This window comes from Pempheris klunzingeri, chromosome 9 (assembly GCF_042242105.1).
Source record: "Pempheris klunzingeri isolate RE-2024b chromosome 9, fPemKlu1.hap1, whole genome shotgun sequence".
Lineage (NCBI taxonomy): Eukaryota > Metazoa > Chordata > Actinopteri > Acropomatiformes > Pempheridae > Pempheris > Pempheris klunzingeri.
Genome location: NC_092020.1, coordinates 5,700,483 through 5,723,579, shown reverse-complemented (window position 1 = coordinate 5,723,579; position 23,097 = coordinate 5,700,483). Strand labels below are relative to the sequence as shown.

The following is a 23,097-nucleotide window of genomic DNA, read 5'->3' as shown; positions in this document are numbered from 1 at the left end:
ACCCCTACTTACAGGATTAGGGACTTGTGGGTAACCAGAGTTTAGTCAGATTTGAGGCACTTTATGTCTTTATTGGACAGCAACAGTAGGGAGATGACAGGAAATGAGGGAAGAGAGAGATAGCAAACTGGGGACACTGAGGTTTATGGTTGCCATCTTAACCCCTCTGCCACCCGCGCGTCACCATGTCCCTGATTAAGTGTGTGTGTGCCTCTGTTTGTCCTGCAGTGACTGAGATGCTGGTTAACGTCCTGAGTATCTGCTCTGATGACGAACTCATGAATGACGGAGAGGAGATCTTCGATGGTAAAAAACACTGAACACTGGCTATTTGTTTTTTTATGATGAAACCACAAAACTGTAATCGGATGACTGAGTTCATGTTTGACTCTTTTGCAGCCAGTGCAGCAGCAGCCAGGAAAGAGGTGATCAAAAACAAGATCCGAGCCATTGGGAAGATGGCTAAAATGTTCTCTGTTCTACGGTAGGTTGAGTTCTGGTTGGACTCACTGTATGAGTGTGCACGTCTGTGTCTGTGTGTCTAGTTGTGATTGTGAAATTTTGTTTTTAAACCATGGTTGTGAGGACATTCCTGCATGGTGAGGACAATTCACCTGGTTCTCAAAACTTCATGGGGCTGTCTGAGGGTTAGAGACTTGGTGTTAAGGTTAAGGTTGGATTACGTTGGAAATCACCCTCATCAGCTAAAAAAGTTTAATAAAAACAATCCAATTTATAGAAATTAAATAGATAATAGATAAAATAGTGACTGAGGTGGGGGGCTTGGTTGGAATTAGGCATAGATGTAAACTTTGTATGCTTTATGCTTTATGTACGCTTTAAAGTGGAATACTAGAAAATCTTACAGGCCTATTAAAAATTTTAAAAATTAAAAATTTAGAATAATAACAGCAATTGTTTGGTTTGGTCCCCAAGGTGCTATCAGGGCTAGATTTGGCTTTGGGTGCTTCTTCCACAAAATAAAAGCACTAATTGAAGATTTGTAAGGTGGACATATGTAGGGTTGGGGGCTAGAGAAGGCTTTATGTCAATGAGTGTCCTCACAACTATAGAAAGACAAGAATTTGTTTGTATGTCTGTGTTGTGTGTGTGTGTGTGTGTGTGTGTGTGTGTGTGTGTGTGAGTGTGTGTGTGAACACTATGCCTGAATCAGCAGACACAAGATTGTCACTTTCAGTGTTCACTGTTTCAACCCACAAGCATGTTTTGTGTGTTTGCAGGTGCATAGTGAGGGGAAGTGTGTAATTCTTTTTAATTCTCTCTTTTTATCCACACACACACACGCGCACACCTGCTACACACACATACACACACACACACACACAACATGTCATCTCTGTCTGTCTTTTAGGGAGGAGAGTGAGAATGTGTTGACCCTGAAGGGACTGACCCCTACGGGCATGCTGCCCAGCGGAGTGCTGTCTGGGGGCAAGCAGACCCTGCAGAGCGGTGAGTGTTTCACACACTCGCACACACACACACACACACACACACACACACTCACAAGCACACTCTCAAACATAACCCTGGACACACCTTCAAAACCAGAAAGAAAAGGCAGTCCACACAGAGACAGTTTAAATATCTGCTTTGGACCGTCCTCCGATTCCCTCCTGCTCTCTTTCCTTTTTCTCCTCCTCTACTGCTGTTCTCTCATCCTTCTGCCTCACTCACTCTCTCCACCTCACCTCACCGGCGCTGAGGATACTAACAGCCTGCTGGTTGTGTGTGCGTGTGTGTGTGAGTGCAACGACTGGGAGAGAGGAAGAGACTTAGAGAATGACATGAAATAAAGGGCAGTAATACGAAGAGATAGACACTTCCTGACATGCAGCCAGCCGAAGCGTGTGTGTGTGGGGTGTGTGTGCGCTAACACCAGCTACTGCTAACACCAGGTGCCCTCTGAACCTGCCGCGGCCTCAGTGCAGCTCTGAGGGCCTCACATGACTAAAGCCTGAAACATGCCTCTGAGTCAGCAAATTTGCAAGCATCACGTGTATCCACTGACACCAGTGTCTGCCAACACAAATTACACATGACGTTAATGTGTGCACATGTTCCATTTAGTCAGTTTTTTATAGGCACAGCAGCGTATTTGTTCTTAACTGATGGTGTTGAGTCGATAGGCAGATAGGAAATGTGGGGTGGGGGGGGGGGGGGTGTAACAAAAGTCTCAAAATGGACTCAAACTGGATATGTTGAAGAAATCAAGACCCCCTTTAGGAGGAAGTATGAGCAGCGACATACCTCACTGCAAGTTACTCTTCTGTTTGCTTCGTTTTCTGTGTGGGCTCTTTTGTGGTTACATTTTTTTTTTTTTAAGTTTTGGCTTTGTTTGGTGTTGGACCAATCCACACAGTGGCCACACTTCTTCAGACCAGTGTTTGTTTGACAGCATCAGGCTGAGAAAGCTCCTGTGTGAGCCGTCATTAGTCACTCTTGTTTGCGTCCTTAAGCCAAGATGTTTACGAGCAACTGCACAGAAGCATGTTTCAGCCTTCACTCCGTTCTTCTTCTTCTCCTCTTTCTTTCTTTGTACCTCATCTTCTCTCTCGGACTCTGTCGTCCTCTCTCTCCTCCTGTTCTCCTTTCTTTCTCTTCTTCTCTTCTGTTTGCCCATCCTTCAGCTACCATTGAGGCCATAGAAGCCATCGAGACAGTTAAGGACGATGAAGGTAAAATCCCACTCATTTCACTGTGTGTGCGTGTGTGTGTGCGTGTGTGTGTGTGTGTGTGTGTGTGTGTGTGTGTGTGTGTGTGTATGTACCTGCGTGCGTGTGTGTGCAGTTGTGTATGCGTGTGTACGTGTGTGTGTGTGTGTGTGTGTGCAGCATGGCTGCACTCCTAGCCACCCATGCTCATAAGGTCATAGATTCTCCTTACCCACAATGCAGTTAGCTCTTCTAACCACATCAGCACTAATAACAAAGCCTAAAATCGCTTCACGCCACCACATTGAAACACACAAAACATACACGCACCTTTCTCTTCCCTTCTCTTGGGAAACAGGAAACACCACAATACCTTCTCTCCCAATACACACACACATGTACGCTCATCACATCTCACGCAACTTTTTGTTACGAACACACACACACACTCACACACACACACACAAGAAGAGCGGGGCTGTGGGTGGGAGTGGGTGTTGTGAAGGTCGACAGGTTCACCCAGACCTTTTCTAGTCTGCAGTGTGTTTCAGTCTTTTCTTTATCTTTGGTACAGTAGATGCTGTAGATCTGTAGAAGAAAAACATGCCATCAATCTGTTTCTTTACACTCTACAGCAGAACAGGAGCCACCTGGGATGATGCAAACAAATGAATGTAAAGTGCAAAGAGTGTTCGTATTAATTTAACAAACCAATCCTTTAAACCTCATACGCAGATTTTCACTGAACTTTCAACCATATCCAATGGCATTCTTCAGCAAATGGTCACATGACCTAACTACAGAACTTCAGTCACTTCGTGTACTTGGGTCATGTGATGTATGATGTGACCCATTTGCTCAAGAAGACCAGTGGAAATGGCTGAAATCTCTGTGAAAAACTAAGCAAGGTAACGGTGATTTTAGAATATTTCACTATAGAAATGTGTTCCCAAAGTTGAGAATTTATTTCCAAAGTTAAAACACATTTCATATTTGGAAGGACAAACATGTCTGAATGACCGACTGAAGTCAGGACGGGTCTGCCAGGTTCTTCTGTGCTGCTGAACAGATTGTGGTCATGGTATTTGTGTTTAGTGTTATTATATCCTATCTACACAAGGTCACGTATTACTGTGCACGCTTTTGCTAACTATAGTCTTTTGTGTTTGTACCTTTAGTGCTGTCTTTGGCTCACCTCAACTACAGTCCATAATTTGTTTATGCAAATAAATTATGGGTATCTCTTGTGCTATGGTTTTGTGTTAATGTAGTATAATTTGTAGCTGGGTGTTAGATTTCCGCTGTGTAACACAGTGACGTATTTGTGAGTAGCTGCATGTCTACAGAGGTAATATGACAGTAGCCGTTGTTCAAAAGTGGCAGCGATCTCTGCAGACAGACCTCCCCGTCAGTACAGGAGCATCTGTCCACACAGAGTTCAGCTGGTCTCAACGCTTTGGGTTGTAGGGTTTTATCTCATCTTGGTCATTCATTTTGATGACAAATTACATTTCAAGGAGTAGCTGTTATTTGTATCTGCTTTTATCTATTTAGAGTCTAATTTAAAGGGGCACTCCAGCAATTTATTATAATTTATTTATCATCCATAAATTGGGGGAATAAATGGTTCAAACTGAAGCAATCATTCATCAATAGACACTTTTTATTACTGACTTTTACTTTTTACTTTGGGCCAAACTCCTCCTTCTATGCCCCCATTTTGCAATAGATTCTTCTGTTAAAGGAATAGTTCAACATTGTGTATGCCGTTTGTTTAACCTGTACACAAACAAATGTAAAAACAAATTGTGGTTCTATAAAGTGTCACTGAGTCAAGACATAGTTCCAGCCTGTGACTTCATAAAAACACAACTCTGTTTTTGTATGGATCAAACAAACATGATACAGTTGTGTTAATTCGTGAGCTTCAGAGGTGCTGGTAGGTGGATTTATTTCAACTTTACACAGTGCCACGCTAACTGCCCCATCGTGTTCATGGCCATTATGCTAAACTAAGCTAAAGGCTTGCTGGCGCTTGCTTTTTATTTTCCTAACAGACAGGAGAGGTATCCGTCTTCTCATCTAATTCTCCAAAAAAGTAGGCGTAGCTTCCAAAATGTTGGATTATTCCTTTACATTTGTAGAGTCCGAGCCCTGATGACATCATCCCAGTGACTAGTAAACTAGTAAACCTGCATGTGATGAATCGGTGGAGTGCCTCTTTGAGAAATAATTTGTAGCATGTTATTTATTGAACACACTGAGGAAGAGTCTTTGTGGCAAAGCTGTGTCATGTTCATTATCACAAAAAATAAAACTTAGAATATGACTATCTTGACACCTGACTCTTGGCCTTAACCTTTGTTGGTTACAAACTTTCATGGGGAAGTGGTAACATCCAGTAAAAATAGTATGAAACAACGGCTGACTGTCAAACACTCTTCACACAGGCGAAACATGTTTTAAGGACTTATGAACGACCGCTTCTGTGCAGCTGTGCTTTGTTCCATACTCTGTGTCTCATAATGGCTTATCTACCAGGTGTCTCAGACTACTGATCTAGGATCAATGGCCAGGTCACACTGACTTTTACGTTCACTGTGAGCCACGAGGTCAAACTAATCCTAGCTCAGCATTCAGACAAATGAACACTGGCTGTGAATAGATATTAGTGTAAGAACCCCATAGAGGTGCATATATGACAGAACCTTGTTTATCCAAACCCAAAATGGCCTTCTGCTAAAGGGAGCGCAATCAGGGCCAAAATTACTGAAATGTCCTTGCTGGTGTACTCAAATGAAAGCATTTAAAAGGCGAATCAAACCAAACACAATGCTTTGAAAATGGGCAGACTGGAATTTCAATCCATTTCAGTGTTCTGAATATTTCTTTCCAGGGGTTTGGATACACAAGGTTCCTCTAACTGTCTAGTCAAATATTAACTCAATTTATGTATGTTTGTGATTGTCTGTGTGTGTGTGTGTGTGTGTGTGTGTGCGTGTGTGTGAATGCGTGCCTTACTGTCTCTGCAGCCATCCGAGGCTTCTCCCCGCAGCATCGGATCAGCAGTTTCGAAGAGGCCAAAGGGCTGGACCGGATCAACGAGAGGATGCCTCCGCGGCGCGACGCCGTCAACAGTGTGGGCCTGTCGATGGGCCGCATGAACATGGGAGAGCCCAATGGGACCGACAGCAACAGCAATATACAGTGATGGACATACACTCCCACATGCCCAGACACATACCTGCAGTTACGACTCTGACATGGTACCATATTTATAGATTCGTGTACATAGGCATATATACACAAGAAAAACACAATGCACACAACCACACACACACACACAAACATATTATTTCATACACTGACTAGGCTACATCAAATACAAATACAATCACACACACTCATACACACACACACATATGATTACCTACCCCTCACCCGTTGCCCTCAGCTGTATGTAAAGGCATGAGCGTACCCGGACTTTACCACCAAAGGCTGAGTCTCTTCACTGAACTGATCGGCCCTATTTAGAGAACTACAACCCCCATGTACCTGCACAACAACAGGAAAGAAACTACAAAAACACTCCCAATGCAAAACAGGAGGAGCTGCCGTTCACCGTGTATGTTGGGGATCACCAGTGGGTTGACAGTGTCAGCATGACGTGGCTGTGTTGGTGGTGTGTGTTGTGATGGACAGGATCAAGTGTTTGGGGTGGGGCATTAAAGATGTTTCTTTTTCCTGTTTACAGTCCAAAACAGGAAGCGGAACCAAACTTAAGATTGGTCGATTTTATAGGGTTGTGGATATGGCTGCCTGCGTGCGTGCACATGCTTCAACATGTAAATGTCTGTGCAATTATATTTGAAAGTGTGTTTTCTTTTTCAAACACGAGCAGATCTGGCCATCAGCCAGGCAACAGCGAGAAAACTTTAGACGTGTGGTGCGGTGGTTGATCTGTTGCCAAGAGATGTATGGAGTTAATCTCAGCTGCAGTCTAATCTGAGCCCTCGCTGTCCTTTTCTTCTCGGGAGGAGATTCCCATTTGCTTTTGTAGCACTAAACTGCACCCATCTTCCGCCTGAAGTCAAGCGGAGGACTGACCCCCCCCCCCAAAAAAACTCTGGTCCCAGGTCAGTTAGCTCTCGCGAAAGGCTTGAAACTGGGCCCGGATCAGATTTGACGCAAGTGTTTCTCCCTAACTGTTGTGTGTAAATAGGTTACATAGAAAGGTTTTATTGCACATCTGATGCATATGGTCACAAGATGCAAGAAGCAGTATAGAGGAAGGATACTTAATGTGTGTGAGGGAGCCGGGGGGGGGAGTTGAAATGTGAAGTCATACTCTATTCATTCTCTTTCTACATCCTCCTCTCTGTCGCTGTCTGCTACCAAACAGCAGTGATGGCCGGGAATCTCCGGCCTAAAAAGCAGGCAATGATATTTCACAGAGGAAACAGACTCTTCTGGTTAAGGCAACAGCCAAGACACCAAGAAGTAGTCCGAGGAAAAGGTCTTTGTAAAGCATTTATATTAACGCATCAGTGCATGCAGAGTTAAGTTCTTTGATAATAATGTGAAGATTATATTTGTGCTCTGTGTTTCACTATGGTAGGATTTTTTTTTTTCTTTTTGTTTTTCTGGCTAATATAAATGAACTGAGGAATAATGAATAATTTATTTTGTACATAATGTTAATTTTATTTATTTTTTGTATTCATTTTGTGTTATATTTTGTTTTTTGTTTTTCATGTTTTCTTTCTTTTTTCTCTCCTTTCTTTTTCACAGCCTGTGTTTCCGGTTTCTTTCGACGCTGTACAGAATGACAGTACGCTTCTATTCAAAGTGTCAAGTCCACGTTCTCTCCTCTCTTCTTTGTCGATGTACAGGAGTTGTTTTTAATGATAAATATGAATAACGATAAACAAATATTAAACTAGCATTGATGAATGACCATACTATATACAGAGGCACAGGCATTCAGGCAGCCAAAAGCATGATTGCATGGTTAAAATTTGCGCTGTTCAAAGCAAAAAGCAGCAAGACACATTTTAACAGAAGAGCCGGTGTGTTGCCGTCACAATTTAAAGGAAAAAAGTGTACTCTCTGATCATAATTCTTGATGATTCCTCTTGTTATTTGATGATATTTATGATTCTATGATTATTATGATTCTATTTATTATGGACATTATTCTTAATATTTAAGCTCTCTCTCTCTGCTGGTTGCTCTTCATGTTGCGTTGCTCCTTGGTTGATCTTGTTGTGCTTCTTTGGAAGAGGTGAACCCCCCTGGGAGACCCTGTGCCATAGAAATTGTGCCACGGTTCTTTCTTTCTTTCTTTCTTTCTCTTTCTCCTTTCTCCTTCTTAGTCTCTCACTCTCTTTCTGTTTTGACTCCCCAGTCACTAACACTGTAAGCATGCCCCATGGGACGATCCACTTTTTTTACTCTTGAATAAAATATGCATGAACCTTTGGTATGGATACCGAGCCTTTATTCCTTTAACCACTGAGCATGATCACACACACACACGCAAACCACAATACAAAAGAACTACCGTTGTGAGGTTACAGAGACACGCTTCATCAGACCCAACTGACTGGACTGGTTATACAGCTACTATCATATACATTCACACTGCATTGATGTGAGGACAAGAAGCATGTAAACAGGTTTAAACATAAGTGGAATCATTCTTTCAGTGCAGTGAGTCAGCAGCCCCAATGTTTTTTGTTTTTTTCGGGATTTTTCTTTGTTTATGTCCCCTCAATACGAACCAGTTTCTACTTGTGAACCCTTATCACAGTCTTAATGTCTGAGCAGTTCAAATGGGCAGCGTTTCATATACTTCAATACTTTTAATGAGCCTGAAGAGGTAAAGCTATCCAGTATGACACAAGAAATATCCAAATTTACAATAAAGTCAAAAATAAGCATGATTTTGTATAGCAGAATTATGTTATTATGTATATTATTATGAATAGTAATATTACTATTATTATTTTTATTAGTAGTAGTAGTAGTAGTATCCCCCAGGCTGCAGTATGTAATATTCCATTGCATGCCACTGCTCATGTTATAAGCCATGTATTACATCATTCATCCAGAGGTTGTCATTTTAAAGATTCACCAACTAGAAAAGTCAGTCATGAATGAGTTAATTCCTCCTTCATCATGAAGAGCAAATGCAAATCACAGAAATGATGTGTAAAGTATTCAGTATACTCCCTCTCTATGTCTCTTTACCTTGATGCTACTTACAGTTAGTCAACGGAATTTTACTGAAATGGAAAGTGAAAGTATTAAATGCGGCGGAAAGGGCGGAGAGAGGGAGAGGAGTGGCAGCAGAAGGAGAACAGAAGATAAAGGAAATCTTCTCACTCGGATCACAGCAAACACAAGGTGAGTCACGTCATTCATTTGCTTTTTTCTTGTTTTGGCAGACAAACTGTCACCTATTAGAGTTGACTTTTTCCCTCCTGTTCATCATATATATTACACAGTATTATATATACACACTTATACAATATATATATATATTCACTTTGGGATGAGTCAATAAAGTTCTTCTTAGCCTATCATGAGACAAACACACTGATGCCAACAGACCACTTAACTAGAGAGCATAGACATGTAGAGACAGAGCAACATATTATTAACAGGTTACAGCGTATACTCCAGATGTTAGGTGGCTACAACACTTCAAGACCTTGGGGGCAGCTTTGATATCTAAGAGACAGAAATCATTCAAAGCCTGGTGGATCAAAGCTTTTCTCTTCTGTGTTGAAACATACGTGTTGCTGTGGAAAAACCTTCAGATGTCTTCAGGTCATTCCAAATATATCTTTCTTAGTAAGTAACATGAGCTAAGAAGTAACATGCTGATTCGGTTCAGTGCATGAAATGATTTAGTGAGTATCAGGTGAGCTGAGGGCTGAGCTCTGATCAGTAAAAAAGATATAAGAAAATGATTCAACAGTGTGTGGCCACACCCTGATGGAGCCATACTTGCAAAATTCAGCCCACAGAAGAGAAACAATTCAGAATACATTCACACTGTACATTTACCCCCCCCTCGAAACTGTAATCTCACGCTTTATATATACAACTTGTATTTACTGATTGCACTGATCAAATTTCCTACAGTATGTGACAGCTGATGATGATGTCTTCTGTAAAAACCACTGCCTTATTGTTTAGATCTCGATAAAAAAGGCTTTCAGCAGTGTCCTGGCTGAACTGTCTGTATGCATTCAGAGATCGATACATCTGGTTTAACATTTGGGGTTTTAAGCGCTGCCTGACTCTGGGTGTCTGTTTCCTGACAGATGCAGTGCCTCCACGATCAGGATGCTCTCATCCCTCGGCCTCGTGGGACTTTGCCTAAGGTGTGTGCTGTGGCGCTGGCTGCCATAACAATAGGAGGCATCATGTTTCTGTCCCCTGAAAGGGTATTTGGCTGGGTTGCCATGGTAATACTCATCATGACCCTTGGCCCTCTGCTGCATGGGCTCTGTCTGCTAGCAGAGGAGGTGCTGTACCATTCTAACACCAGGTGAGAGAAAAGGTGTGCCTGTGTTTGTGAATTTTGATTTTTGAAAAGTAAAAGAAATCCTGGCAAAGTTTTGAATTTCAGAGCTTCTGAATTTCAAGTAGTTCTTGGGTTTTATTTTGCCTTTAGAATTGCTTAAATCTGCTCCAATCAATATTTTTACACTAACAATGGATCAAATGACTGCATGTGATGTATAGGCGTCACCCATAGTAACAAAATCACAGAGAATCATCAAATGTCACGCTTTAGTTCCACTGAGGACCTGCAGCTTTACTGTTTTGTTCCACTCATTTCCAGTCACAATAAGCAGCTGTATATCTATATCTATATCTATATCTATATCTATGTCTTTATCTATATCTATGTCTTTATCTATATCTATAATCTATATCTATATCTATATCTATGTCTTTATCTATATCTATAATCTATATCTATATCTATATCTATGTCTTTATCTATATCTATAATCTATATCTATGTCTTTATCTATATCTATAATCTATATCTATATCTATGTCTTTATCTATATCTATAATCTATATCTATAATCTATATCTATAATCTATATCTATGTCTATATCTATATCTATAATCTATGTCTATGTCTATATCTATAATCTATATCTATAATATATATCTATGGCTATGTCTATATCTATAATCTATATCTATATCTATATCTATATCTATATCTATAATCTATATCTATATTTATATCTATGGCAGAAGCTCATGTCCTGCTCTCTAAACAGCACGTTCAAGTTGCAACACTCTTTAGCACTAAAGCAAGCTGTCAGTACACTCTGTCCAGGGTGTTTCCACAGCACAGACACACACTGTTTGAATGTCAGTGCTGTGGACTGATCTCTGTTTACACTCAGAGCGATTTCTAAACACTCGTCAGTATATATATTCAGTTTTGTTTTGATGGTTCTCACAATTGCAATTGATGATGAACACACTGATAATAGTACATTGTACATATCTCAGTCTGCCAATGTTTCTATTTGGTCTTTCAACTCCGCAGAGTCTGTCAACTGTCACTCACTGAACCATTGATTGTGACTGTTCTTCTAATAGTTCCATTCTTCAACAACAACAAATGTTTGCATTTATTAAAGGTGATTTCCTTCTCTGGTCGTAACAGGTATCGAGGCGCAGGGCTGCTGAGCCATGTGATGCCAGCCTGTGGTTTGGGGGGAAGGACCCTGCTGGCTGCAGGGCTGGCAGGCCTCCTGCTCTACCTGGCCGGACAGCCTCTGCCGCACAAAGAGCACTTCCAGATACTCCTTCCCTTGGCCTCGGTTCTTTACGCACTGTTCAAAGCCCTGGGAGTCCTGGTAAGGTCCACACCAAACACACTACCGCCTTTTTTCAGAGGTCTCCGTCTCTCTCCTCATTGCAATACAAACAAGTTAATTTGAACAACGTCGTGTAGTGCAGACCTGCCAGCATTTAGGATTATGTTGCATGAAATATTCCATGTGACTCATGCAGCAGTGTACACACCTAATTTCAGATGTCCATTGAGTCTTTTATCAATACACATGGTGAAGTTGGCTGAAAGTTGGGTGAGCATGTCTATGCAACCCCATCATTCATGTTAAATAGTGTTTTGAGCAGTCATTAGGCCCTACAGTGGCTATCAGGCTGGGCTGTCATAAATTTACTGGCTCGCTGACAGACGACAAACTGCCTTTATGTCGTACCCTCATCTAACTAAAGAACAACTTGGCTGATTAACCAATCCTTACATATACATTGTATCCACTAAGGCTACACTGCATTTTCTGACCCTAATGCTTTATAATCCTTTATAACTTTACCTGCACCCACACGAGAGGTGGAAATTAGACTATTAAACTGTTTGGTTCAGTTCAGTTCAGTGCTAATTCATTACTCAGTCTACGATTCTGTGTTTAAGATTTGTTTGCACATGTACTGAACACCTCTTCTACCACACACTCAACACAGCCCTCCAAAGCAAGCTAACACTGGCTAGAGACACAGCGCTTTGGTGGCTAAACGGTTACAGTGCAGGCCACATGGTCACAACTGTTCCTGCTTGGATTCCAGCCAGAGACTTTTCCAATAACTTCCATTTGGTATCAGATAGTAAAACCAGCATCCTTGAGTACACTGTAAATCTACTTTGAAAGAGAAGCGAAACTTTAAACCAATCTCTTAACAAGGAAAAGTTAGGTGCACCTGCTGTCCTGACCAAGTGGACAAACTGTGCAGAGGCAACCTCTCTTTCTCCTCATCATTTGAGAGCTTACTGTATTTTTACAGCTCAGAGCACCATGGTAAAAGAGAAAAATAGCTCTGTTTTAGCACAAGAGCACTACACGTCAGAACAGCCCCTATGTAAGAACCCTTCCTGGAGCATCATCAGTTGATTGTAATTGATATGGCGTTTCTGGAGTAAAAATAGGCTTAAAATATGTCCTCATCAGCAACAATGACCATAACACTCACTCTGTCCTCAAAGATAATTCTGAACCAGGCTCACTGTTCACTCAAACTCCTTATTAAAACTGGCATCATTATAGATTCAAATCCTGCTCAAGCTTGGGAGTAGCTCTCTCTGTCCCCTGCTTTTGCACTAATTTATCTAAAAATATATTTGTCCTACATAGGACAGGTGCAGCTTGGGTGCAGGGATGCCCTTTTCTTTTGCCTGACACCTTCCAAGAGGTGTCAGGTATCTCCCGAGCAGAGGTGACTTGTTGTGACATTCTTCCGGCTGTTTCTGTGGTCGGTGTGCAGGGTCCGTCGGAAGTGGAGGTGTCAGACATCTGCGAGGGGAGGAAGATGAACGTGGCCCATGGCCTTGCCTGGTCCTTCTATGTGGGCTACCTGCGACTTGTGCTGCCACGTCAGTAACAAAAAACACACGCACACGCCAAGCTGTTATGGATGCTACACCCCCATCAAATATTAATCTTTGGTGATACTTGGGTTGTATTCTCTGTCTGTTGTGGTTTTTATGGAGTCCTAGTAGCCTAGTGATTCTAGAGACATGGATGAATGCGAATAAAGACGTCTGAATGAATGTGCGGCTGTTTGTGTGTGTCCGTCCAGGTTTGGAGGATTCTATCGCTACATTTTGTTCCACCCATCAGGCCAGCAGGTCCTCCTGGGGTCGTGGCACCAGGAAGCTCCTCATCCTCATACCTCTCAACACCAACATTTCTCACAAGCTGGAGGACGAGGACGACAACTTCCGTTTCTATGACAACCTCCCCGACAATGTGATAGACAGGGCAGGAGTCCGGGAGCGGGTCTACAAGCACAGCGTCTATAGGGTACTGGACGAGCATGGGAAGGTAGGCAGGGATGTAAAATCCATCCATCCATCCATCCATCCATCCATCCATCCACCTATTCATCCACTTATTCATGCATCCACCCACCCATTCATCCATCTGTCCGTCCATCCACCATCCATGCATCCATCCTCTGTATTTTTAGTGCACTGATGAACTTACAGTCACATTTTAAGCAGATAATCAGCAGCAGATTGTATTTCGATCAGTTGCACAGCAAAAAATATTCAGTCAACATTAAATAAGGTAATCAGACAACCTGCAGCCTGAATGCCACTGAGCTACTTGTGCTGCGATTCAGCTCAGTGTCGCTCTCCTTATTGCCAGTGTGACTTGAAAGACTCAGTGTGCTGACATTTTCTCCTTTGATCAGATTTGTAAAGATTGCACAGCTAAAACGCGACAGTGAGAGACAGTCACAGTAAAGTGACAGACTCGAGGGGCTCTTTCTGTATGTTTTTTAAAAAATATTCCAAGATAGCACGTCAGTGTGCTCTATATTCAATGTGTTTGATGTAGCACATCTAACAGCTATTGTACTCAAAACCATCTCTGTAGTTTAGTCGAGGGAAAGGAAGTTTGGGCTGCATGAAAGCAGTTTCTTCATGTGAGACCAGAAATAGCCACAAATTCTTTCAAAGTGATTTCCAGAGTGATGTTAGGGGCGTATTTTACAGGTGCAGTCATTCTAGGAATATGGTGATGATGAATGTTGGACTTTTGACATTTACTGCAGTACCGAGCTTAACTACTATCTTGAGGTACTTGTACTTCCCACTTAGGCTACTTTATACTTCTTTTCCACTACATTTTAGGGGGAAATATTTGACCTTTTACTTGACTGCATTTATCTGCAGAGACATTCATTTTACAATAAAATAAAACAGAGAAAAGCAGCAAATCCTAACATTGGAGAAGCCTCAGCTAGACAGTGTTTGGAGTTTTTAATGGAAAAACTGCAAATAATTGTCAAAATTCCAATTAATTTTTTTGTCTATTAGCTAATCATTGCGGCTCTGTTATAAATGTGACATTAAATGTTGCCTGCATGCTGATACATCAGTGATAATATTCCAATGGTATTTATCTAAATATATAATGACACTGATTGAGGCCATTCCACTACTCTACATTTGATCATTTAAAGCTAGACTATGGAACTTTTGAACCACTTTTGAACCAATAACACTTCTTCTTCCTCTCACAAATGAAAAGTTGAATTAATAAACAATAAAACCCACCTTGCTAAAGTCAACATACTCAAGAGATTTTGTAGATACAACACTGTTTGGTCTGGTATGACCAGTAGCTGGTTTCAGCACACGCAATAGAAAGATTTTACGGTGTTAGCGGTAGCAGTTTTGCTTAAGTAGTATTTTGAATGCAGGACTTTGACTTGCCGTGAATATTTTTACATGGTTGTTCTTTTTAAATTATCCGAGAACTCCTTCCACCTGATGTTCAAACTCATATGAGTGAACCCTGACTGAATCACTGTTAAGACTGATGGCTTTAACAACAGCTTATTTGATTAGAACTTATTTTCAGTCAAAACTTTACACCATAAAAGATTCTTGTAATAAAAGAAATACTGAGCCTTGACTTAAAAAAAATAGAGTTTACTTTCCATAGCACAGCATGAGTACCACCTCCTGGTCAAACCTGAGAATCCACCAGTGGAGAGGTTGTTTAGTAGAGCACAGTAACAGCACCATCTACCTGTAAAACATGGTAATCAAACATTTCTGGTGTCAGAGCTCCACAAGCTTTTAAAGGATTATTTGTCCATGTGATGTATCTATCTGTCTGTTTTGTTAATGTGTGTGTGTGTGTCAGGCCCATGAGTGTGTGGTGGAGTATGCAACGCCTCTGCTGACGCTTTACAGCATGTCCCAGGAGAGCAGTGCTGGTTTCGGGGAGCCTGAGCGCCGCCAGCAGGTCCTGCTCTTCTACAGGACCCTCCAGGACATACTGGAGCACTCGCTGGAGTGTCGCAACCGCTTCAAACTCGTCTTGCTCAGCGGTAGGAAGGCAGCCATGTGTGTGTCTGTGTGTGCATTTGTGTCAGTTAACTTCACACACACCTAGCAGCATGAGACAGACTGCTTTTAGGAGGATTTCAGCTTTTAGCTTATCCGCTTCCCCACAAGGATTGACAATCAGGATTTGTGTATTTATGGATTCTTTTGCAATTTATGTGTTTTAAAAAAGGTTTTGTTGATACTCAGCGGCCTTGTGATGCACATTGTATAACTAAAATGAAGGATGAAGGTCAGAGTGTCAGTGTTAGGGACTTTTCTGGCTTTGGTCCAGTTATATCTGGCCTCGTGAATATTTTATCTTTATATTGGTAGTGAGAAAGCATAATTACATTCACCGTGTAATTTAACATAGATTACTGTCTTGCCAAGGACAAATGTTTGAAAAGGGGTGGCCTACAAACAAAATCTTTGGAGGCAAACCCTAAATCATGTTTTCTTCCTCCTCTAGATGAGCATGAGGACGATCCTCACTTCCTGTCCAAGGTCATCCTCAGACACCTGCAGCAGCAAGAGACAGAGGAGTTCTGCCTTACCCCACCTCCTCAGCAGGAGGTGGCCCACCCATTCAGGACAACTTCAAGTGCTCCGCCAAGCGCTCCGCCCATGTCAGGTGACTGGCACCGCCCTGAGCCACTGAGCAGGGAGCCCACGCTCATGTTTAGCCTGGAGAGGCCTCAGCCGCTGAAGGGACCTGTTGAGAACACCGACCATTATCATGGAACAACCTAAAAACGTGTGCAGGCACATGCCAAAAGGAACACACACACACACACACACACACACACACCTCACCAACCACATTGGCAGACTGAGATATGTACAATGTACTATTATCAGTGTGATCATCATCAATTGCAATTGTGAGAACCACCAAAACAAAACTGAATATATACTGACGAGTGTTTAGAAATCGCTCTGAGTGTAAACAGAGATCAGTCCACAGCACTGACATTCAAACAGTGTGTGTCTGTGCTGTGGAAACACCCTGGACAGAGTGTACTGACAGCTTGCTTTAGTGCTAAAGAGTGTTGCAACTTGAACGTGCTGTTTAGAGAGCAGGACATGATCTTCTGCCAACAAAGGCCCATCTAATTAATATGTCAGTAATTTACTCTAGAGTGGAGCAAAGCAGGAAGTGTAACAACATAATCTTTGTGAGGGGAAAACGGGCATTCATCATGTGGGAAACATGGTCAAAGGTGGACCAGGAGACAGAAAAACATTGGAAAAGCATAGAGAATCTCAGGAGAACTCAGGAGTGGGTCTAATGACTGTATAAAATTGAAACAGTCACCACGCCTGTTTATCACAAGCACTCACACACCTCATGACCTGCAGCTGCAGCTGAAACTGCTCGGTGAGGTTGCATCAGATATGTTTACAGCTGACAGACTGATGTTAATGACGGATGGATAACACTGACAGCGCTGTGACTTCACACACAGCAGGACACTGGCTGTTTACTGAAGTAGATGTGGATGATCCTATGTCACAAAGAATCAATGGGTATCAATCAGTTTGACCACTAGAGGATTTTGTACACTTACTTTAACAAAACGTATGATTCATTAGAAATGGAAGAATTAAATCGGTCTATCATTTGATTAAACTGCTGTTACCATGAGAATGACTTCTGTCTCTGCTGCATACTGTCCATGTTTTCGTCCATTATAATCTGTTTGCGCTCTTTGAACAGGATGCATAGCTACAATGCATTAACATGTTCCCTCAGTTCCCTCCCCCAGAGTCCTCGTCAACACCAAGAAGCTGGAGCACATCACACCGGCCCTTAAACCACTCCACTGGCCTCCAGTGTGCCAAAGGATTGATTTTAAAATCCTTACTTACGAAGCACTTAATGGTCTTGAGGCCAAATATATTTCTGATTTACTTGTATGCTATGAGGCATGCAGACCTCATCTGGAGCAGGACCACTCAGTGTTCCCAGGATGAAAAACCAAACAAAGTGCAGCAGCTCTTAGTTTTTATGCTCACCGCCAGTGGAACAAGCTTCCCGAACACCTACGGTCCACTAAAAGTGTCCGTTTATTTAGGCCTTGACACATTGCGAGACTTCCTTTTAATCTGTAACTTTATCTGCTAGTTTTTGCCTTTTGTCTTTTAAACTATTCATTTGTAGGCTTCCACCCTGTGTTTTTATTATCTTTAGCATTCAGTTTTACCACCTCCCTCTCATTTTGGTTTTATGTCCCTGTACAGCACTTGCCTTGTGTCTGAATGGTAAAAGTGTATATTAATACACTTGACTTGCTTTAGTCAGACATGAGTTAATAAAACATTGAACTGGTGACCAGCATCACTGAGAATTTGTAATGATTGTTCGACTCAAGGTTAAATGCTAGTTTTTATGTAAGTGTGTGATAAAAGTGAGTTGAATGCTTAAATATAATTAGTACCAGAAGTGTGTTTTAGATATCGTCTTACGAGGCCAGAGAGACTGATAAGTAGTGACCGTATGCTGTCACCACACTCTGTAGTTTCCCACTTCCACCGAAAGACACTTCCTCCTTTGTGGTGAGTCTTTCTGATGAAAGCATCTAACCTAAATGTGATTGGTTAGCAGCTTGATGTCACAGCTGGGAGATTTCCCAAGAAGGTGAGTCAGAGAGAGGTGACCTGCAGAATAACTACCTTCCTGCTCCATGTCTGCTCTCACGTCAGCCCACTGTTTTCAAGTTAAAACTGAAGTCCATGCTCTTCTCCACCATTAATCCACAGCACTGATAGTTATGTTTCTGTGTGTTTCACATGTTGCAAATTAGTGTGGGCAGCCTCATGCATACAATACATTTTATTTATGTAACACACTATCAAAAGTGCTTTACTTAAAATGAGAGATGAATAACAGGCGCAGAGGTTCAGTAAAAGACCACAAAGCTCCTCAACATTAAAAACAAAATCTTAATAACAATTTTAAAACTGATTAAGGGTCACTGAAAGGCAGCTAAAACCAGTGTGATCATAGTTTATACCTGAATCTATACACATCACTACTTTTCATAGTTATCCATTTCTGTTACCTAACTGAGGAGCTAATCTGGGTGAATATTTTACGTGCTGGTGGGAGTTGAATAAGTCTTAAGCAATAAACAGAGGGGAAAAATAGTCCTGTGTTTAGTGGATACACTTCCGACCCTCCACCAGGTATGTGTCAGACCATGTTACTCACCTGTGAGTAAGGCAGGGCTCATGCTGCCGCGTCTAGACCTGATGTGCTCTCACACTCACTCACATACTCACAGGTATCTTACGCGCATACACTGAAGACAGATAAGAAAGTTAGATGAACAACAAAATGACATACAGACTAACTAATGTGATTTTTTTACAATCCAACCTGAGGATCATTTGATGGATTTAGTACTTTTTTCTCAATAAAATCTTTGGCACAATTTCATAATAACCTTTTTCATATCCAAAGAGAAAAATGTCAAGGGTATATTAGCTGAGCAAAGTCTGCACTCTGATATTAAAAGTCAACATAATTACTGTGAAGAGAGGTGTATTTGTTTTTTCTTTATTTCAGCCACTGTTCTTTTAAACCAGTTCACCAGATTAGAGGTTCAACTGAGGATGACAGCCAACAGCTTCAGTATTTCTCCATTCTGCATTTTTACTGTATACGAGATGTATTTTTGAAGCCTATTTTAGACACATTATGCCTTTCCATGAACCAACAACCTGCTAAATCAATACGTAAAATGAGCACCTTTGTTGTTAAGCAATACCAAGAGGTATTCAGTAAAAGTTTAAACATGGCTCCTTCATTCCTGTATGACTGTCAGGGGGGTTTGGTTTTGTGTTTTGAAGGACTGTGGGAGGTCCTCTCCCCCACGTTGCCATCAGGCTTTTGCCAAACAAAAGAAATCAGGTGGGGCACTTGTGACTGTCCCGCTGTCTCGTCATGGGATTTAAAGAGATTGCAGTTTTTCCATGAGTGCCAAGGTGCACCCCACCTCTCACCCAAAGTCAGCTGGTATTGGCTCCAGCCCCCCACGACCCTGACGGATAAATGGTATTGGCAGTGGATGGATGTTAGTAACTGTCTGTTGATTTGTTCATAACTAACTCAACTTATTAAATTTCATTTTTTAAATTTTAGACTCAGATATCTTTTTCTGTAAATATCTACTATTTTAAGTTTAAGAATTAATTTAATTTTCACTCTATTGGTGGGCTCACATTTCCTCTTGCTATATAGTATCACTTGCTGTTGCACGGACCGAAATTAATTATTTCCATTTTCCCTTTAATTGACACAGACATGTATTGTTATATTGTGATATATTGTTATTATTCATTTATTATCAATAACAGTAGCCTGTACTTTGTACTATAAGACCATGTGCCCGCCCCCCTGCTCAGAACTACTTTTACTTAGATCACGTTATGTATGATGACCTATATATTAGTCATAGGCTAGTAGATTTCCATTGCAGCCTACATGTCCATTCAATTTGTTAGCAGTTTTTACAAGAACATTTCTCGATGGATTATCAGAAGAGAAGAACTTAAATTACAACAATGTAAAATTACTCCTGCATTTAAAAATCAAAGAACAGATGAATTATTAGCAAAATTAAGTTCAAGTATCAAAAATTAAAGAAGTCATTGTGGAGAAGTATTGTTGCTGAGAGTGTTATACTATCATGTTATATTATTGAATCACTGAGGTGCATTCAGTGTCATTTTAATGTTGTTGGTTGAGATGAGTATGAATTAAGTTTTTAGGACATTTCCAGGAAGAAGCTTTGTTCTATATCTATTCTGATACGTAAATATCAATCCATTATTCATTTATTACTGGACACTTTATTTTCTATATAATTATATTAAATTAAATTAAATGCTGTGGACACGTTTTGCATTTGACACCTTTTCAGCTGACCTAGATACTCTGAGTAGTTTGTGGATTTCCACCACCTAGAGTATCAGTAAGGTTTTATCTTAATCTGTAATATTACATCATCTTTTATTAGTTTATTATATGTTGTGTTGTTAATCTGAACAGTTATCAAATGATTGTAGTGGAGTAAACAGTGCAATATTTATAAAATGGACACACTCAGTGAAGTACAAGCTCCATAAAATTATACCTAATTGCAGTAAATTTTTAATCTGTGACATAACTAGTAACTTTAATTTTAGAAAACCTCAACTAGTGTATCACCAATACATTTGTCTCTGCTGCACCGTGTCTGTTTCCTTCCTCTATAATTGATATAGTTTCACAGTTGTGGTTATTATTAAGTATAAACAGCTGTAAAATACGGATTAGCTTTAATGCTACTGGCCACACTGTGCTAGCAGCTAGCTAGCTAGCTAGGTGGCTAATGTCTGTCACAGAGAGGAAGATTAATAAAAGTAAGAGAACACGAGCAAAAGTTAATATACTTCACTTCTCTTCTTCTACCTCAGCTACTTTGTCTGCCTGTCTCTCTGTCTCTCTGTCTGTCCGTGTGTGTGTGTGTGTGTAACCTCGGGACATGTTGCGTGAGCCCCGTCAGGAAGCTTCCGGGTTGAGCCGCTAGCCCCGCCCCCGTCACAGAGCCCAGCTGATGCAATGACAGCCTCCTCCGGTATAAAAGCTCCGCGCCGCCCGCTGCTCGCTGCTCTACTCGACCCACTCGATTAATGGAGAAGACACAGACCAAGCGCTTGGAGGAGACCCCGGAGCTTCACACCCAGGAATCAGGATGGTCTCTACCGCGGCTCTGCTCTTCGGACACGGAGCTCCAGTCCAGTCGGTGGAAGAAAGCGTCGTAGAAATGATCGGAAAGTACTTTTCCCAGCGCTCATCCCCGGAGCTCAAGCCGAGCTCTGCCCGGCGGGGGAGCGTCGACAGCTGGGATGAGAGAGACAACAACTCGCCTTGTAAGTTGTTTTAAGAAGTTGGACATTTTGAAATGAATGCTCCAGGGTTGCAGTGATCACAATGGTTGCCTATAAGAACTATATAATTTGGCGGAAGAACAAAATAATTGGCTGATCTACACGGTGGAGGTGTTTTCTGATGTAACTTACCCAGGTCTTGGATCAGCTGATCGCAGGCTCACACTGCCTCTCCTCCCAGCTGCTGATTCAAAGCCTTTATTCTGATTTAGTTTTAGTACAGTACTGCAAGACACTTATCACATGATACAAGTAGTTTATTGCTTCATTGCACTGGAATTATTGTGTAAATTAGATATGAGCATAAACACCAAACTTTTTAACAGTGACAGACAGACTGACATGTCATGGAGCCTGTTTCTGACAGTTCTGGTCTCTTCTTACAGTTTCCACCGTGGATGCTGGTCTGGAGCACGAGGAGCAGCTCCTTCAGCAGGATGTGACCCAGCAGATCGAGCGCTGCCTGACTCAGGCCAAAGCTGCCACCCTCCACTGCCAGGTGCTGCTGCTGCCTCGCCAGATGACCACCAGGGTGGGCCAGGACGTGGTGCGCTCCTCTGCTGATGAGCCCTGCGGGATCTGGGGTGCCTCCATCAAGGTCTATGTGGAGGGCAAAGATGGCCTGACGGCTGTGGGGAGCATCCTCCCGGACCCAAGTGTCACCCCGACATTTGAACTGTCTGTGATCTTCAAGGCAGACAAAGACGGCGGCTGGCCGCCACTTATGCACATCTTCAATACCAGCAAAGTGTTAAAGCTGAGATCGGAGTACCGGCTGGTGAAGAGGAAGCTCTACTCCTCTGCCAGCCCTGTCATTCATGATTTCAGCTAGGGGTGAAGCTGAGACTGTAAACCCCTCTTTCACTGTTTACCTCTTCTTTTTGTGTGAATGTATTTCTAAACCTTATGTTGATGTTGGGCTACATGCACAAGGTTTGGCCTGAACCACACGGGAACATGCTTAATTTTCTGTGTGTTCTAAGGAAGATTCTTCTAAGTATGAATGTCCAACTTAGACCAGGAGGTCCAGCCACTCGTTTTCCTTCTCTGTAGCCAACATGACTGCAGTATTTTGCACAGAATGGGTGAATGTTCGAAGTGTACACTGTAAACATAAAAACAGATGGGTCTCATTCCTTTACTGTACTTTACATTTGTTATTTATGCAATTATGAAATAAACTTTTTACACAATTCCGTTGTGTTATTGTAGTTCCTAATACTGAGGACCAGAGCCAATACAGCAGTAGATGAGTCTACATATAGAGTATACTGTAAAAAGATATTCATGACACCTGCTAAAAATTATGGGCCGATACTTAATGAATTAAACAACTCTTTGAGTTGTTAAAGTGAAAATGATTACACAAGACAAAGTGTGAAAGATAATTTCACTAAGCCCATTTGTACCTGAATGCAGCTGATATCAGATTTACAAGAAAGCTTGGAGTCACGTTGCTAAAGAAATCCCTCTACCACGTAAAATCTCCATGTAGTGACTGAGACAATAAAATAAATTCCATGAATAAAACTGATGTGACTTAGATCAAATAATTTTTTTATTTAACAAATGTACAA

At 41.6% G+C, this 23,097-nt stretch overlaps 3 protein-coding genes across 3 annotated transcripts in view; all 3 read left to right on the top strand.

The window, feature by feature from the left end:
- Positions 1 to 5,974, top strand: part of ppp3cb (protein phosphatase 3, catalytic subunit, beta isozyme) — a 31,544-nt gene extending 25,570 nt beyond the window's left edge. Inside the window, exons 10-14 of the mRNA XM_070836449.1 lie at positions 229 to 306; positions 400 to 484; positions 1,373 to 1,470; positions 2,649 to 2,696; positions 5,705 to 5,974. Coding sequence (XP_070692550.1) covers positions 229 to 306; positions 400 to 484; positions 1,373 to 1,470; positions 2,649 to 2,696; positions 5,705 to 5,883 — 488 coding nt within the window. The 3' untranslated portion in view covers positions 5,884 to 5,974. The remainder of the gene's footprint in view (positions 1 to 228; positions 307 to 399; positions 485 to 1,372; positions 1,471 to 2,648; positions 2,697 to 5,704) is intronic.
- Positions 5,975 to 9,021: 3,047 nt separating this feature from the next.
- On the top strand, positions 9,022 to 17,210 carry sting1 (stimulator of interferon response cGAMP interactor 1). The gene is made up of 7 exons (XM_070836837.1): positions 9,022 to 9,080; positions 10,007 to 10,233; positions 11,384 to 11,576; positions 13,006 to 13,114; positions 13,321 to 13,565; positions 15,402 to 15,588; positions 16,056 to 17,210. The coding sequence occupies exons 2-7, from the start codon at positions 10,007 to 10,009 to the stop codon at positions 16,334 to 16,336; spliced, it is 1,242 nt and encodes a 413-aa protein (XP_070692938.1). The 5' UTR covers positions 9,022 to 9,080; the 3' UTR covers positions 16,337 to 17,210.
- Positions 17,211 to 21,124: 3,914 nt separating this feature from the next.
- Positions 21,125 to 22,713, top strand: LOC139207270 (DNA damage-inducible transcript 4-like protein). Its single transcript, XM_070836942.1, has 2 exons — positions 21,125 to 21,502; positions 21,907 to 22,713. The coding sequence occupies exons 1-2, from the start codon at positions 21,325 to 21,327 to the stop codon at positions 22,350 to 22,352; spliced, it is 624 nt and encodes a 207-aa protein (XP_070693043.1). The 5' UTR covers positions 21,125 to 21,324; the 3' UTR covers positions 22,353 to 22,713.
- The last annotated feature ends 384 nt before the right edge of the window (positions 22,714 to 23,097 follow it).